This window comes from Sinohyriopsis cumingii, chromosome 7 (assembly GCF_028554795.1).
Source record: "Sinohyriopsis cumingii isolate HCF-2022 chromosome 7, ASM2855479v2, whole genome shotgun sequence".
Lineage (NCBI taxonomy): Eukaryota > Metazoa > Mollusca > Bivalvia > Unionida > Unionidae > Sinohyriopsis > Sinohyriopsis cumingii.
This window is the reverse complement of record NC_142967.1, coordinates 132892478-132907983: the sequence shown is the minus strand read 5'-3', so window position 1 is coordinate 132907983 and position 15506 is coordinate 132892478. Positions and strand designations below refer to the sequence as shown.

Sequence of the window (15506 nt, the reverse complement as noted above, 5' to 3'; positions counted from 1 at the left end):
CCTATATTAAAACAAAGCACAAGAATTTTTGACACCGTGTGATGCTCACATTGCACACACACGCCCTTTTGCTAGATGACAATTCTGCAAAACAGTGTGTACTAAACAGGCTGATGCAATTGAAAATAGTCGTCATTCAAGTCGTTTTTGAAATATTCTACTTGCCCAGATCAATGTGTTTACTGCTACGGGAGGCTAGCTCTTCTTCCTAGCCGACTTTTGGTATTTCACTATCAACATACTGCAGAATAACTATGGAAGGTGTGCATGCCTGACATCAATTTCAAGAACAACACAAGACCAAAACACCCAATTCACAAATACATCCATATCTTTAAATAGTAAACAATAATAACTGAAAAGTCACACCATAGCCTTAAGTTAAGAAATTTGCCAGAGGCCAATTTATGAAACTGAACCTTGCCAACTTATGTCTCAGGCGGTGGAAATCGACACATTCAAAACAACTCATTAGTCAAAGACCAATACTGAAGATAAATAAATAGTGCTATATGGATTATATCATTATCAAATCAAATATTAGACTTTGCTAAAATGTTACACTAGACTGGGCCCAAAGTGCATCAAAACTTTGGGAAGTTCCGGTAATAGTCACAAATCATTTACTCGATATACTAGAAATTAAATCAAAGCGCGTAATAGAATAAATAGATGTCAATGACAATTTTTTGCAAGAAATGATTACTCTTTATGGTAAAGTAAGTACTACTAGTAATAAATCATTGGTAATTCTTAAATTTACAAATTTATTTACTTCCTTACCAATGTTCAGCTTTGGATTTATTTACATTTAAAAACAAATTCGACTTTAGCTGAAACATAGGACCTGTTAAAATATAAAGACGTCTAACTCAAAATTAAGAAAGAGGGATTACAGTTGTACAAATAACCGGATATATTAAAATATTGAAATCAAGATGGCTAAGACGAATTTAAAACTGTAAGAAATTGCAAAGCTTGAGTTTAATATTTTTTAGAAATGAAAGTTCTTTCAGTTAGTAAAAAAATTTGGTGGATGATGCAAACAATAGATATTAAAAGATATATAATATGTTGTTTTTTTTTTTGGTCAGAAGATATAAAACATCTTAAGATAGAAACTTTAGATAGTATGCTGTTTCACTTTTGTTTTAAAATTTGAAAAAAATGCTGGAATGAATAGCATAATTTATGTTTTAAAATCAGAGGTCAAATGCAAATACTAGATCTACGATACATTTTGGGTATAGAAGGAACTTTTTTTAATTGCAAAGCACATGAAGGAAGAATTATTAGAGAATGGCTAGCGAGAAGAAATGCAATTATAAACAATGCATTTAACATATAAGTTCTACAGACTCTAGAAGGGGATACAAAACATGTTTAATACCTTAACTGAAAAATACAAAAGAACTTGTGAGTTACAACGTGAGCTATTGATATAGATAATAAATTATAAGATGAAATTTAAATATTTCATTTGCTATTAAAGTAAAATGTATGATATAAAATTATGGAGAAGCAAGATATACAATTATGGAAATGCATGATATAAAATTAAGAAAATGCAGGATATAAAATTATGGAAATGCATGATATAAAATGAAGGAAATGCATGATATAAAAAATTATGGAAATGCATGATATAAAATTATAGAAATACATGATATAAAGTTAAGGAAATACATGCCATAAAATTAAGTAAATGCATCATATAAAATTATGGAAATGCGTGATGTCAAATTAAGAGGATATTAGTATTAGATCGGGGTAAAACAAAAGTAACACAATCCTTTTACAAATTAAATTATTGAAAATTGTAAACGCGAATTTTGTAACAGGGACCAAGAAACTATTACCTTTTTAGTTGACTCCTGTAGTGAATTTAAAGAAATATGGTAAAAAGTACGACATTGTTTACAACAAAATTTCAATATAACTCTAGAACTAAGTCAAAAGAATATATTATTTGGAATTTCAAGAGACACAGAAATAATAAATATTTTTGTAGCTATCAAAATATAACCCAGGCTAAGCATTAAAATAAATTTACTGAATTTTACAAGTTTTCTTAACGTTTTGAAAATATCATTTTCAAATTGATGTGACCACATATAATATTAGCAAATGTAAAGGAATAATTTAAGAAAATGGTTGCCAGTGTACATACACTTCAAACATGTTTATTATTATTCTTATTATTACTATTATTGTATCTTTTAAAATATCTTCTTATATGAAAGTAATGAGTCTGAATAACATTGTATTTTTCTCCTTTTTCTTCATGAAGAAATAAACATAAGATACATGTAGATAACAATGCAATAAATGTAAGTATAAACAAAAAAACTTGTGTGATTCATCACTGTAGTATTCACAACAATGAAATAATATTTTATTCGTGTTGTCGTTGCTTAATAATTTTAATCCAATGAATAAACAATAATAATAATAATAATACATACTGATATTATTATTATTATTATTATTATTGGAATAATACACGTATTTTCTTCATGGTACATATAAGAAATTGAACTTAACGCATTAAATTATCGTAATGTTTCAACTTATTAAATGCAAGATTGGATATCTGAGAAGATAAAATTTAGTACTATTCAATAAAATGAATGCTTCAGTAGCCAACGTCCTCGGCCTTGTGGAAGAGTAAGTGCTTTTCTTCCATTATTATTTATATGTTCAAATTTGCCTTCATAATAATCTTTAATTACATATTTATACCAAGAATTATCGCTGAAAACTTTAAGTTATTAGTTCAAAACACCAGAAAGGAACTACTTAAGTATTCAACTTGTGTCCTTACAAGGTTCATATAATGGTTAAAATATAGTTCTGGTATCTAATTGTCTAAATTTGTTATAACTACTTGTAATTATAATAAGCTTCACCTTCATGAAACTTAAAAAGCAATTACACATTGCATGTACAGTGATGGCAAAGACTGTTGCGATGTGTTTTGACGTTAAACAGTCTATGAGATCGCACCTCTTGTATCGAGAATTGGTCGCGTGTACTGGTCTTGAAATTCGGTTATTTTGTCAATAATTCCTCACGTCCCTTGACAGACAGCGAGAATATACTTCCAACCATCGTTTTCTTAAAAAAGATCTTTAAATGAATTAAAATAATGGACCTTTTTAACATGGAGGTCAACGTTGAAGCATTTAGTCAAGAGATTTTAGCGTTAAAGCAATCAGTCAAGAGGTTTTAGCAATTAAATCAATTAGTCAAGACATTTTAGCGTTGAAGCATTTAGTCAAGAGGTTTTAGAGCTAAAGCATTTAGTCAAGAGGGTTTAGCATTGAAGCGTTTAGTCAAGAGGTTTTAGCGTTGGAGCAATTAGTCAAGAGATTTTAGCGTTGAAGCATTTAGTCAAGAGGTTTTAGCGTTAAAGCATTTAGTCAAGAGGTTTTAGCGTTAAAGCATTTAGTCAAGAGGGTTTAGCATTGAAGCGTTTAGTCAAGTTTTAGCGTTGAAGCGTTTAGTCAAGAGGTTTTAGCGTTGAAGCGTTTCGTCAAGAGGTTTTAGCGTTGGAGCATTTAGTCAAAAGGTTTTAGCATTTTAGCACAAGCCTATTTAGTGTGATACAAAAAGAAGCTGGTTTTACAATGACATGCTTTTAAAAACACGAGTACCCTCCTCGGGACTGTTGCATTTTGTGGAAGTCCTTTCCACTGTCTGTTTCATCCTCCTTTTGTTCTGACCTGCAGTATATACATATTTTAAATGATTACAGATCATTTTCGTTTTGCAGTAAACAACATGTTATATTGAATCAAAGACATCAGTGTAGCCCACTTATAAGTTTTGAATATGCCTTAATAATAATCTTTAATTACATATTTATACTAAGAATTATCGCCGACATGAGTGTGAATCTTTACACACACACACGCACGCACACATACACACACATGCATGCGAGCACGCACGCACACAATACATTTTAAGACACGCATACTTAACGGCAGAGATGTAATCAAATATATCCATTTCAATAATTTAAAAAATTGACTGAAATACAAGACAATATGTTTGTTTTAGACACGGAGGATGCTACACCTCAACGCCACTGATTTATCTGCAATTTTATAATATTCAACTGTCACTTACTTTGAGCAGAACTGTCAATACCTTCTTCTGTTCCTGTTTTGTCAGAACAATTAACAAACGATATTTCTTAATGACTGAGAAAAGTATTCACAAAAGGTATCCATAACAATAATGATAGTATGTACAATTGATTTCAGAAATAGTAGCTCGTGTGAAGAAAAAAATCCTATAAGCTCTAGATGACAACAGAGAAAATTTGGTTGAGACAGCAAGATGTTTATTATTGATCAAAGGATAAAAGTACACACCATTTTTCTTGTTTCTTTTCCTTCTGTTCCTCCTCCTCCCACATATAAAGATTCCTCTGTCATCGAGTCCCCCTAGCCTGGCCTGGATTATTGCATTTTTAAGCTTTTCTTTGAGGGTGCTTTGCATAGTTCTTACGACGGGTCGAGATGTGAGATTGTTACTGTAGCAGCATCGCGATCCTGCAGATGAAAGAAAAGAGACACAAGTTTCGATCAAGACAATGTTTACGATCAATACAATGTTTACGATCAAGACAATGTTTACGATCAATACAATGTTTACGATCAAGACAATGTTTACGATCAAGACAATGTTTACGATCAAGACAATGTTTACGATCAAGACGTTGTTTGGTTATCTTCTTAGAGTTAGGGGTGCAATATTCATAAAACCTTCTGGACGTGCATACGGTATGCAATAACCAAAACGATTCCATTTAGGGCTTTTATAAAGCTCAATCAAGTATTTTAACAAATGGCCTAATATTGAGGTCTCTTTTTATATTGTTAAGCTAGAATGTTTAGAATTTTTATGGAATCAGAACATTTTACTAGTCTTGATAAATTAAGCATTAATAAAAAAAACAACTCTGGTCCATATCGTGCCTATGTAATCCTGCTAGAAAGGGTCGGATCTGAGGGACTATTCGAGTGATCATGTCGTATACGAAGTGTGTACACGGGTTAATAAGACACTGCAGTGGCTTACAAACGGTGATAGTTTAAACAGGACTCTTACTCGCAAAGGTTCTTTTGACGAGCATGTTCAAAGTTTAATAATATAGTTTAATGAAGTGTTTTGTGAGCAAGATCAATCGATCAGCCTGATGTGCAAGATAGTGTAATGTACAGTACAACCGAACTGGAGCTTTCCTATCCATGTAACAAGATTCTCTATAATTTACCCCCCACCCCCAACAATTAAATGAAAACTCTTACCAAACAGTTGTCTTTAATCAGTGATGTGAAAGTATATAAATGGAAAACTTAGTTCCTGCGCCACTACGTGCATCTTCGTTTACACGATTACCAAATGTGTACATATTTACAGGCAGTAGAGAAAACTAAGCCGTTTAAACTATTCAACGTTGCATCTGTATTTAGATTCGTAATATTTTTACTAATACTGTAAAATACGGGGTCACAGGACTGGCAGGAATTACCAGCATTAACTCCGAATTGACCCGGAGCGCGGCTCTAACAGGGCCTAACCATAAGTATAGGTAGCACGAAATTTTCGTTTTAAAATTTTACCAACATTTACGAGTGTCAATGTATAACAGCATCCAATGGCAATATTGAAGAAAATCAGACAATACTTGTGTGGAATAAACGAATACTAAGTACGAAAGGAAATAGATATATAAAGACACAAATCAACGTGGGCTGTGAAGACCATTGGTGAATGTCCGCGTACTAGAATGAGTAAACTAGGGTTTCTTTTTCTGGTTTGTTTGTTTGTTTTTTGTTGTTGTTTTTATTTAGGGGTTGGGGAGGACAAATGATATAACTGCCCTTCTAAAGTCGGAAGTTCAAATGATTGCATGAAAGTTGGAATCACACAGATGTTTTTGGATGCGAGATCAATATTTTAACTGAATTATGTACCTTCATATGAGAATGATCTGTATGGTTGTCTTTGGAAAATGATGACTCTATCTGCATAGGTTCTACTCATAAAAAAACAGCATTTGATATCCAAAACAAATTCATCATCAGTATATTTTTGAACTATATTCTGTATATACGATGGAATGGTTACTCTAAAAACAAAACCGATAAATCATAAATAAAACATCGGAGTAAGACAATTCCGACAAAAGATTTCCAAAAGCGTCCATCTTGTGTCATGTTTGTTTTGTTTCTTCTTTTATGTCAGATATTTCAGGGCATCCACTTTGTATTGCTACACGCATTACAACTTTGTGTAATACACGCTTTAAGACTTAGTGTGATAAACGCGTTAAGACATTGTATGCTACACGCATTAAAACTAAGTATGCTACACGCGTTAAAAACTTTGTATGCTACACGCGTTAAAATACTCTATGCTACACGCGTTAAGACCATGCTACACCCATTAAGTCTTTGTATGCTACACGCGTTCAGATTTTGTATGTTACACGCGTTAAGACTATGTTACATGCGTTAGGATTTTTTATGTTACACAAGTTAAGACTTTGTATACTAATCAGTGTTAACTTTACCAAGCCGCAAAGAATTAAGACGCCCATCGAAGTTAGAATAATTTTCTCTATTTCGCCTTTATTAATGCCTATTTCTGGAAAAATTAATTTTATGACAGTTATTTCCAGCATCACCAATTTATCTCATGATTATTCTCTGAACTTTTTTCTCACTAGTTAAACCCAACGCATGTGCCTTGTATCTCTGTGTCTCTAACCGATATCTCAATTAAAAATCTAAAAGGGAAAATAGCTCCATATATGCGTCATACAGTGGGGAAAAAGAGCAGACAACTAAGTTTCGGCTGATGATCCGAAAGAGTCTGGAGAGAGTGACGAGTTAAAGGAATACGGTGACTAACCTGTCACCAACGTTGAATTTAGAAGGACTGGAAACAACCGGGTTATGCAGCATGCTAAGCAAATGAATTCGATCGTTCACTAAATTTCACGATTAAACTTTTGTATCGGTATAACAGAACGACTAATTGCTTTTCTTATAAATTTGGTAATTTTATTTCTAAAAGAAAGCGTATCATTAAAACTATCATGTTCTATTTCATTTTATTTATGTAATTTATGAAATTGTTCCATTTTATATACGGGGACTCGTGTTGTGCTATTCTGTATCTCTCCTTAGATCTATGCTATTCCATCCAATAATTTCATATTTTGTTGTATTATTTGTTCAATCCCGACAATAAGATCGTGGTCGATAACGATAATCAAATCAAACCAATGCCACATAAGAAGTGACGTAACACGCGTTAAGACTATATATTACATGCGTTTAGACTTTGTATGCTACACGAATTTTGAATTTGTATGCTACACGTTCAGACTATATGTTAAACGCGTTAAAGTTTTGTATGCTATACGTGTTATGACTTTGTATGTTACACACCTTAAGACTTCATATGCTACACGCGTTAAGACTTTGTGTGTTACACACTTCAAGAATTTGTATACTACACACGTTAAGACTTTATACGATACACGCGTCAAGACTGTTAATCGCATTAAGACTTTATATGCTACACGCGTCAAGACTTTGTATGTTACACGCGTTAAGACTTTATATGTTGCACGCGTTAAGACTTTTATGCTAGACGCGTTAAGACTTTATATGATACACGCGTCAAGACTTTGTTACACGCATTAAGACTTTATATGCTACACGCGTCAGAACTTTGTATGTTACACGCGTTAAGACTTTATATGTTACACGTGTTAAGACTTTGTATGCTACACACGTTAAGACTTTATATGCTACACGCGTCAAGACTTTGTTACACGCGTTAAGACTTTATATGTTGCACGCGTTAAGACTTTTATGCTAGACGTGTTATGACTTTATATGATACACGCGTCAAGACTTTGTTACACGCATTAAGACTTTATATGCTACACGCGTCAGAACTTTGCATGTTACACGCGTTAAGACTTTATATGTTACACGTGTTAAGACTTTGTATGCTACACGCGTCAAGACCCTGTTACATGTATTAAAACTTTATTTGCTACACGCGTCAAGACTTTGTATATTACACGCCTTAAGACTTTATATGTTACTCGCGTTAAGACTTTGTATGATACACGCGTTGATGCTTTGTATGTTACACGCGTTAAGACTTTATATGCTACACACGTTAAGACTTGATATGCTACACGCATTAAGACTTTGTATGATACACGCGTTAAGACTTTGTATGCTACACGCGTTAAGACTTTATATGCTACACGCGTTAAGACTATATGATACACGTGTTAAAACTTCGTGTCTTATCACGCGTCAATACTTTGTATGCTACGCGCATTAATATGTACGAAAAAAGCGTGTTTATGAGAGATGCAAGAGCTGAAGATATTGTGACACTCTTTTCGAAGTGGTTACCAGAAGAAATTTGGACACCTTTATGGACGTAGTTACCAAAAGAAATTAGGACACCTTTGTTGATGTGGTGACCAGAAGGAACATAAGAACGTCATAGATGTCATAGAATGACAAATAAATGGGAACGGCATTGTTGTCGTCGAAAAATGATGACTGACGTACGCAAGAGAAACATGTCAAACTCTTCATTGTTCTCCTTAAGGGCTATTGGCAATGTACAATGCAGTACAGACGGTTGGTACTCTGACTGTGAAGTGGCTAGAAATTATGGAAATAGTGATATCCCTGGTCTAACATTTCCCTTAATAAATGTATAAAAAAGCAAGACTTTGGTCTAACATTTCCCTTAATAAATGTAAACACCAGCCACATTAAGCTGTCTCCTGGAATTTTGCTTTTCTCAAGCAACCCATGTCGTGTACAGTGTACAATGTTACAAAACAATGTACCCAGTGTTCAAATGTCATACACAAAACAACATATGTAACTATTCATTCCAAATACAGAAAAATTTCGCTAAGTTTCACAAAATCACCACACAAACACGTATATACGTACGTACGTACACATACACACACACACAGACTTTTGTTTTGTGCCTTCTCGCAAACTAACGGAAATGCATACCACAACTACGATAGTTCTTCTGTTTACAAGCAAATTCAACACATGACCCACTTATGCATTAACCTAAGGTTTATTTAGGATAAGTAGCTAATGGCAAGCAATTTTCATTATCTTTAGACGGAAATTAAGAACGAAGGAATGATAAAGATATAAATTTTGTCGGATTAATATTTAGAGAACTATTTGTAGCGAAAAAAGAGGGGAAAGGTAGTAAAATGTTAACAAACAAATAAGTCGATTTATTGTATGTATTTCAGGAATGTTTCGGACTTTTGTTCGCTGTTCTCAGTACCGATCAAAACTGAATTATCGACAAGGAAACTAAGATAGCCATCGCGTTACAGGTATGCATGTAATACGAATTTCGCTCAACGGACCGAGGCGGCTAGGCGACCAATATGGCAGCCACCATTGCATGCTGTTTGCCACGTGCATTGTACGTAAGGTTGTATGTATATGAAGCATATAAAACTCGTCGCATCTTGCTTGTTCTTCGTGCAACAAGATACTTACAATGCAATAGTACAATATTATCACATGACCGTGATCTCTACTGCATGTAAAACACAATATCGAATTGCCTCTTTTAGCTCATATAAATACATTTTCCGCAAAACAGAACATTTAAATGACTGTTTTCTAAGTTAATAATTTAAACCCTTCAGTTATTACGTACAATACGCGACATTTGGCTATTCTACACTCACCCGCCCTTGTTGTTGTTGAGTTTAATTATAGTAGCGTTCGCACAATTGTGCATGTGCCACTTTGTTCTGACTGCACCGCAGCCTGCTAGTTGTTCCTGGGGAAGGGGATGGTGCCACCTCCCCCAGGCTTTTATGGATTCAAGGAACCCTGATAGTTTGGCCTCAATCTGTGGGTCCATAAAGGTCCCTACAGTTGAATGGTTGGCTGTCATTAGTGGGAAGGAGAGCTCGGGAACGGTCCTGCTTGCTTTACATCGCTGGTTTCTTGTTGCATTTGCGGTTTTTTTTTTTTTGAGATTTTTTTTTTTTTCGAGATTTTTTTTTTTTTTTTTCCTCTTAAAAATGTTCTAAAAGGAGGGGGGATGTTCTATGCTGTTTATAGAGGTTCTTAGTAGATATCATGTATGAAGAGAGATTTTCAAGATTATTATGGTATTACTAGTCGAGGTGTTTAGGGTGTGTTTCCTACGTTATGTTATTTATAAGTTTTTAGATATTACCTCTTTAAGTTATTTATTAATTGATGTTTTTAGAGACTGAATGTTATTTATACTTTATTTAGCAAGAGACCGGAGTCCTAGCCGATTACACGGTTCGTTAAGGACATCTAGGACAGGAATCCTAGCTGATTACTAGGTTCGTTAAGGACATCTAGGGCATCCGATTTTGCGGTTTCCTTAGTTTTTTATAGGTGCTTCGTAAGTGAATTATTTTGTAATACTTTTATAAAATTGAATGATATGTTATGGTTTTTTATGTGGTGGCTTCTACATTTATTTAGCTAGTTACTGGGTCTTTTTGTTTTGTGGGGATAGTAATTATATTTTGTTCCTAAGTCCTGCTGAGGCTATGAATTGATTTATATTTTTATATGCTGATTGTTTATTTTTATTAGAGTCCATAAGTAACTCTGGGTATGTGTGTGGTAATCCAATCTCTTTTTGGTTTTTGATAAATATTTTCCGAGCGAGTTGATATTTTGGGCATATATTGAATACGTGGTGTAATAAACGTATTAGCATTACCAATATCCGTTAAGATGCCACTGGGTCATGTAAAGACTTTTAAAGATTGTTATAAGGTTGTTATGTGCGTTAAGGTGGTACGGTCAGGGTCGTATCAAGTGAGGACCATACAAGTAAACAGTATTGAAAGTATTGTCCAGATTTGAAGCAGGAACATTTTAAATCAAGCAAATTAAACATGAATTTTGCAGTCCTTTTAATAGCTGGGAGTAATCTCGTGTTACGACTTTACGGTCTTAAAATAATTACCAGATATAAGCCAAGTCATAAATTTTAATAAATTCAACAAATCATTTATTTCTCTAAGCTAGAAAGTGAAAATTTAAGATGAACTAACGTACTGTGAATCAAATCCAAAATAATCCGTAATGTTCTATCACAAGTCCAAATGTATATTGTGTTCCGAATGAATTCCAGCATTGAACATGCTCATCTACCAATAGTCTTGAATATGCTGATGTACCAACAATCGTGATGTATCAAACTGATATAGTCCGGAATGTCTTTGAATTAATTAAAATATAATCCCAACTGAGTGTTTTAGTCAAAAAAGTAAATAAGCACTTTGTAATCCGATGAATAATTTAAATGATTCCACTCAACTTACATCTGAACACAACAGTAAATTATTCCACAGACATAAGATAAACCAAGAATGAATGGTTTCCTTTACCACAGCCTTAGATACTAATTTCACTTTACGTAAAAAACACAATAGAATGCTTAGGATGTGGGATTGTGGGTCACAGGTTCGCTTGCAGGACATTCTAAGTTTGTAAATAGGGTTAGGTCTTAAACTAAAATCGAAGCAAAGGTCTTTTTAAAAAATGACAGAAGTCAGGTAGACACAATTCTTTAGTCGAGACAATTATCAGGTAGACCAGAACTGTACCCTCAACCACGGACAAAAATCAAGCACACACTAGAAATAAAATATGCAAATCCAGTCGTTCTGAGACATGCACCAAATTAATTTGTGGTCAGTGTAGTCGTTGTTTCTTCTGATATAAATAAAGCGTAAAGAACGGTTGACCTACCTCACTAAGACCGTGCGAAATAACTTCTTTTAACATTCCAAGAGATTATATATTAATTGGGAAACATCCTTGGAAAAATGTTGCAATAATAGAAAAGATAAAGAACTCGTCATTTATAGTTATACTTTTAGTAGATTGTTATCCACATTGCGTCATAGCCCATCTACCATTTAAACATTGTGATTTTTTCATGTCAAATTTTTCTTTCTAACTCAGTGTAAACATACCACCACAACTGTCAGAAGGGGGCAGAGATTTTGCTGAAAGAAAATGCCAACATGCATTCATACATTGTTCACATTATATGACCTGTGTGTGTATGTGTGTGTGTGTCTCTCTCTCTCTCTCTCTATATATATATACATACATACACACACACACACACACACACACACACACACGAGAGTGGGGTCATTTAGTACTTGCAGTGCTATGATATTTTTGCATATTCAACCGTTAATTTCATACTTGCTTCAGAGCCAGTTGCAGCTGCATTCCCCTTGTGTTGCTATGCGGTAATGCAACAAAGCAAACAAGTTCGTGTGGAGTAGATGAAGAATTTCAGGAATGTTACATTTTGCTTGCGTGCAAGCAGTTTTAATATATATATATATATATATATATATATATATATATATATATATATATATATATATATATGCGAGGTCTCTAGCAAAGTAGATACGGAGTTCATTTTACATCAGTATGCATTTTATTGTTGATATTATGTTAGGCAGATTATATCCTGCAGTACATTTCGCTGACAAAGCTGGCATTGGTTCGTTTTTCTCTTTCGTAGCTTTCAGGCTTGCTGTGTTTCTTTACTGTAACACAATATATCTTTACGCACAGGGCAGCCGATTCAGACTTCTCTAACGGTAGGATTCTAAACCGCGCACTTCTGGTCCTAAGTCTAGAACGCTAATCACTGAAACACGGTCTCTACCGAATGTAAGATCAACCGTCGACCAATATTCTTATACTTAGACAAGTTCACCGTTTTGTCGTCTCTCTCAGCTTAGTACCTACTTATATATCTACACCACTAGTAATATTACTTATACTACTACTACGACCTACTATTACAAAAACACAGCAAGAACAAGAACTACTATTTTTAATTATATAAAAAAATACCAGTACAATTAATATTACCAACAGCAACATAAAAAGCAAGCAAAACAAGCAAACAACAACTATAATGATAGTAATAATAATGATGATGACGATGATAATGATGGTGGTGGTGGTGGCAGTATTCTAAGTCGAACACTGAGTGTCATTAACAAATACATAATATTTCTTTTGCTTTTTTATACTTAATTTAATTAAACGTTGAATGCAGGCTAGCAAGGGAATCAGAACTTTTTGTTTTACATAACTGATGCAATGAGGTTTGTCATTTGCCTCAAATAAATATTAAATTCAAGAATCCAGCTTGAAAGGAAAGAATGGTGCGCCTAATTTGGTGTTTATTCTCTCCCATGACCCAAATGTATATAAGACCAGTATCTGTCTTTTGCAATCATCCTCAAAGAGTGCGTATGCCATTAAGGGTGGGTGGGTGGGGGGAATCCACACAACATTACTGCAATGGATGGGGAAGGAGGGTGATGGGGAAGAAGCAAACAAAAGCTCTTCCACTGAGATTTCGAGCCCTAGCACCTGTGATTGGTTTGGATTCTTGACTGGCTTGACCTTGTATATACATGCAACTGTCTGAATCTATTTTTAGTATATATATATATGACTGCATCTTCCATGATTCATGTAGTAGTTCTTAAAAGTTTTAGAACGAACTTGGAGAAAAATGTCACATTGAAAAATATAATCGCCTTTGATTAAAACTGAGAGGGTTAGTGTCTGTATTTATGAGAGTTTAAAGAATGGTACCGATTTGAATGAAACAACAATGAGACGCAGTCAACTTAGAAGAGAGGTCGAGGTCGTCCAGAAAGATATGACGTCTAGATTTTGCCCTTTACTACAAGCAAGTCTCTACTAAAGTTATTAGAAAAATATTAGAACGATATCGAACGCAAGATTCGTTTCAAATGTGCAAATAAACATAACAACTTACCAAGAACGTGAGGACGGGTTGCGCTTTGAAAAAGACCCAGGAATCGCGATTTGTAACGTTCTTGGATCAACTTCTGAAGAAATATCTCGTTCATATTACGCAGGCGCACGTGAGCAGCTGTAGCTCTTTACATGCGCCAAGATAAGGGGAGTCATGGTTACAAGAGTTTCTATTTGGAACACATGTACACAACATGCAGCATTTGTCGGTCTGTAAATGTTAGTAAACAGAAGCGATTCATTAACCGTGTACAAGGGGAATATTATAGTCGTAATAACTAAAGAGGCGTGGCCTAGTATTTAAGCAAGCAAAACAAACTCTTTTAAAAACATTTCTTCTTTTACGTTGAACATGTTTTGCTGAAAGTTAGTGATAATGACTTCAGTATCATCTGATAAAACTTTGATTGCCATTATGGAAGTATTATTGTCTTTGATGTTTTTCAAACATTTACGCACCGAAGAATATATATTCCAAAAATGTCAAAACCATCTAGTAGGTACCAAAGTAATTTTGGACAAGACCACAGATTCAGGCACATATATCTGCAAAAGCAAGCACTGCCTTGTTTGAAAACTTATACCCGAAACCACGTCGTTCCAACCAGAGTAATTGTGTCATTCCAAAAGGTTAACTAGTCTCCTGGGGTGCAAAATTTGTGCCATTCAGTATGCTTGTGAAACTGTTGATTTTAGAAAGAAATGAACCACCACAAGAGCAATATTCGCAACATAACGCAAAACTCACCAACTGACACAAGTGAAACGGATATTCAGTAGAGTCCCTTTAAAGATAACCGAATGAGTCGAACCCGTGGCGGACCGATTTACAGCCCACACGTTAGGTGCAATACTAGATACAGCAAGTGAAAATTCATGGGGAATAAGATCTACGAGCTAAATGAAAAAATGTTTCCCAATACAATATTACACAAATTCTAATCGAACATCAGCTTAACACCGGAATGCTTGCGACAATAATTACCTAATTACAAATTCACTCTTGATATGAATTATTATTATTATTATTATTATTATTATTATTATTGTAGCTGTTATTGCTATTATTATTGTTGTTGTTATTGTTATTATTATTATTATTTCTTGTTCAATATCCCACTGCACCATCCATATGACATATTTCCTTTTACTACCTCCTACAAGTATAACTTTATTTGGTCATAATTTCTTTCGTACATATTGTGGCGTTGGTAAAAGAAATGAGTTGAGTTTCGCCAAGATAGGTTTCCTTCGTTTGTCGACAGTATGACAGTACCGTAGGTCAAAACAGTTTGGTTCTCTGCACGAGAAACACGTAACTGCACATATCACACCCTACTTTGTTATTCAGTTGTGCTAGTATGACAACAACACAAAATATATACATATTTTACTGATTTTAAGGTCGTTTATTAAAGTATTCCCTCACCCTATTATTTAACTCCTGCGTCTACGTTCCCCATTTTTCAAAACTGTTATTGTCCAGTTATATCTTGGCTTTTGTGTCGAGTGTTCGTTTTGTTAATGCATTTTATCCCTTCCCCTAACTAAGAGTTTGATTAGCACTAA

General features: G+C 34.2%; 1 protein-coding gene across 2 annotated transcripts in view; it reads right to left on the bottom strand.

Annotated features, from left to right (window-relative positions):
- The window catches only part of LOC149796150 (uncharacterized), a 30638-nt gene extending 16575 nt beyond the window's left edge, over nucleotides 1–14063 (bottom strand). For both annotated transcript variants that reach the window (XM_089966077.1, XM_089966078.1), the window contains exons 1-3: nucleotides 13939–14063; nucleotides 4383–4562; nucleotides 3657–3725 (exon numbers count right to left, since the gene is read on the bottom strand). In XM_089966077.1, coding sequence (XP_089822203.1) covers nucleotides 3657–3725; nucleotides 4383–4562; nucleotides 13939–14032 — 343 coding nt within the window. In that variant the 5' untranslated portion in view covers nucleotides 14033–14063. The remainder of the gene's footprint in view (nucleotides 1–3656; nucleotides 3726–4382; nucleotides 4563–13938) is intronic.
- Nucleotides 14064–15506: the final 1443 nt, after the last annotated feature.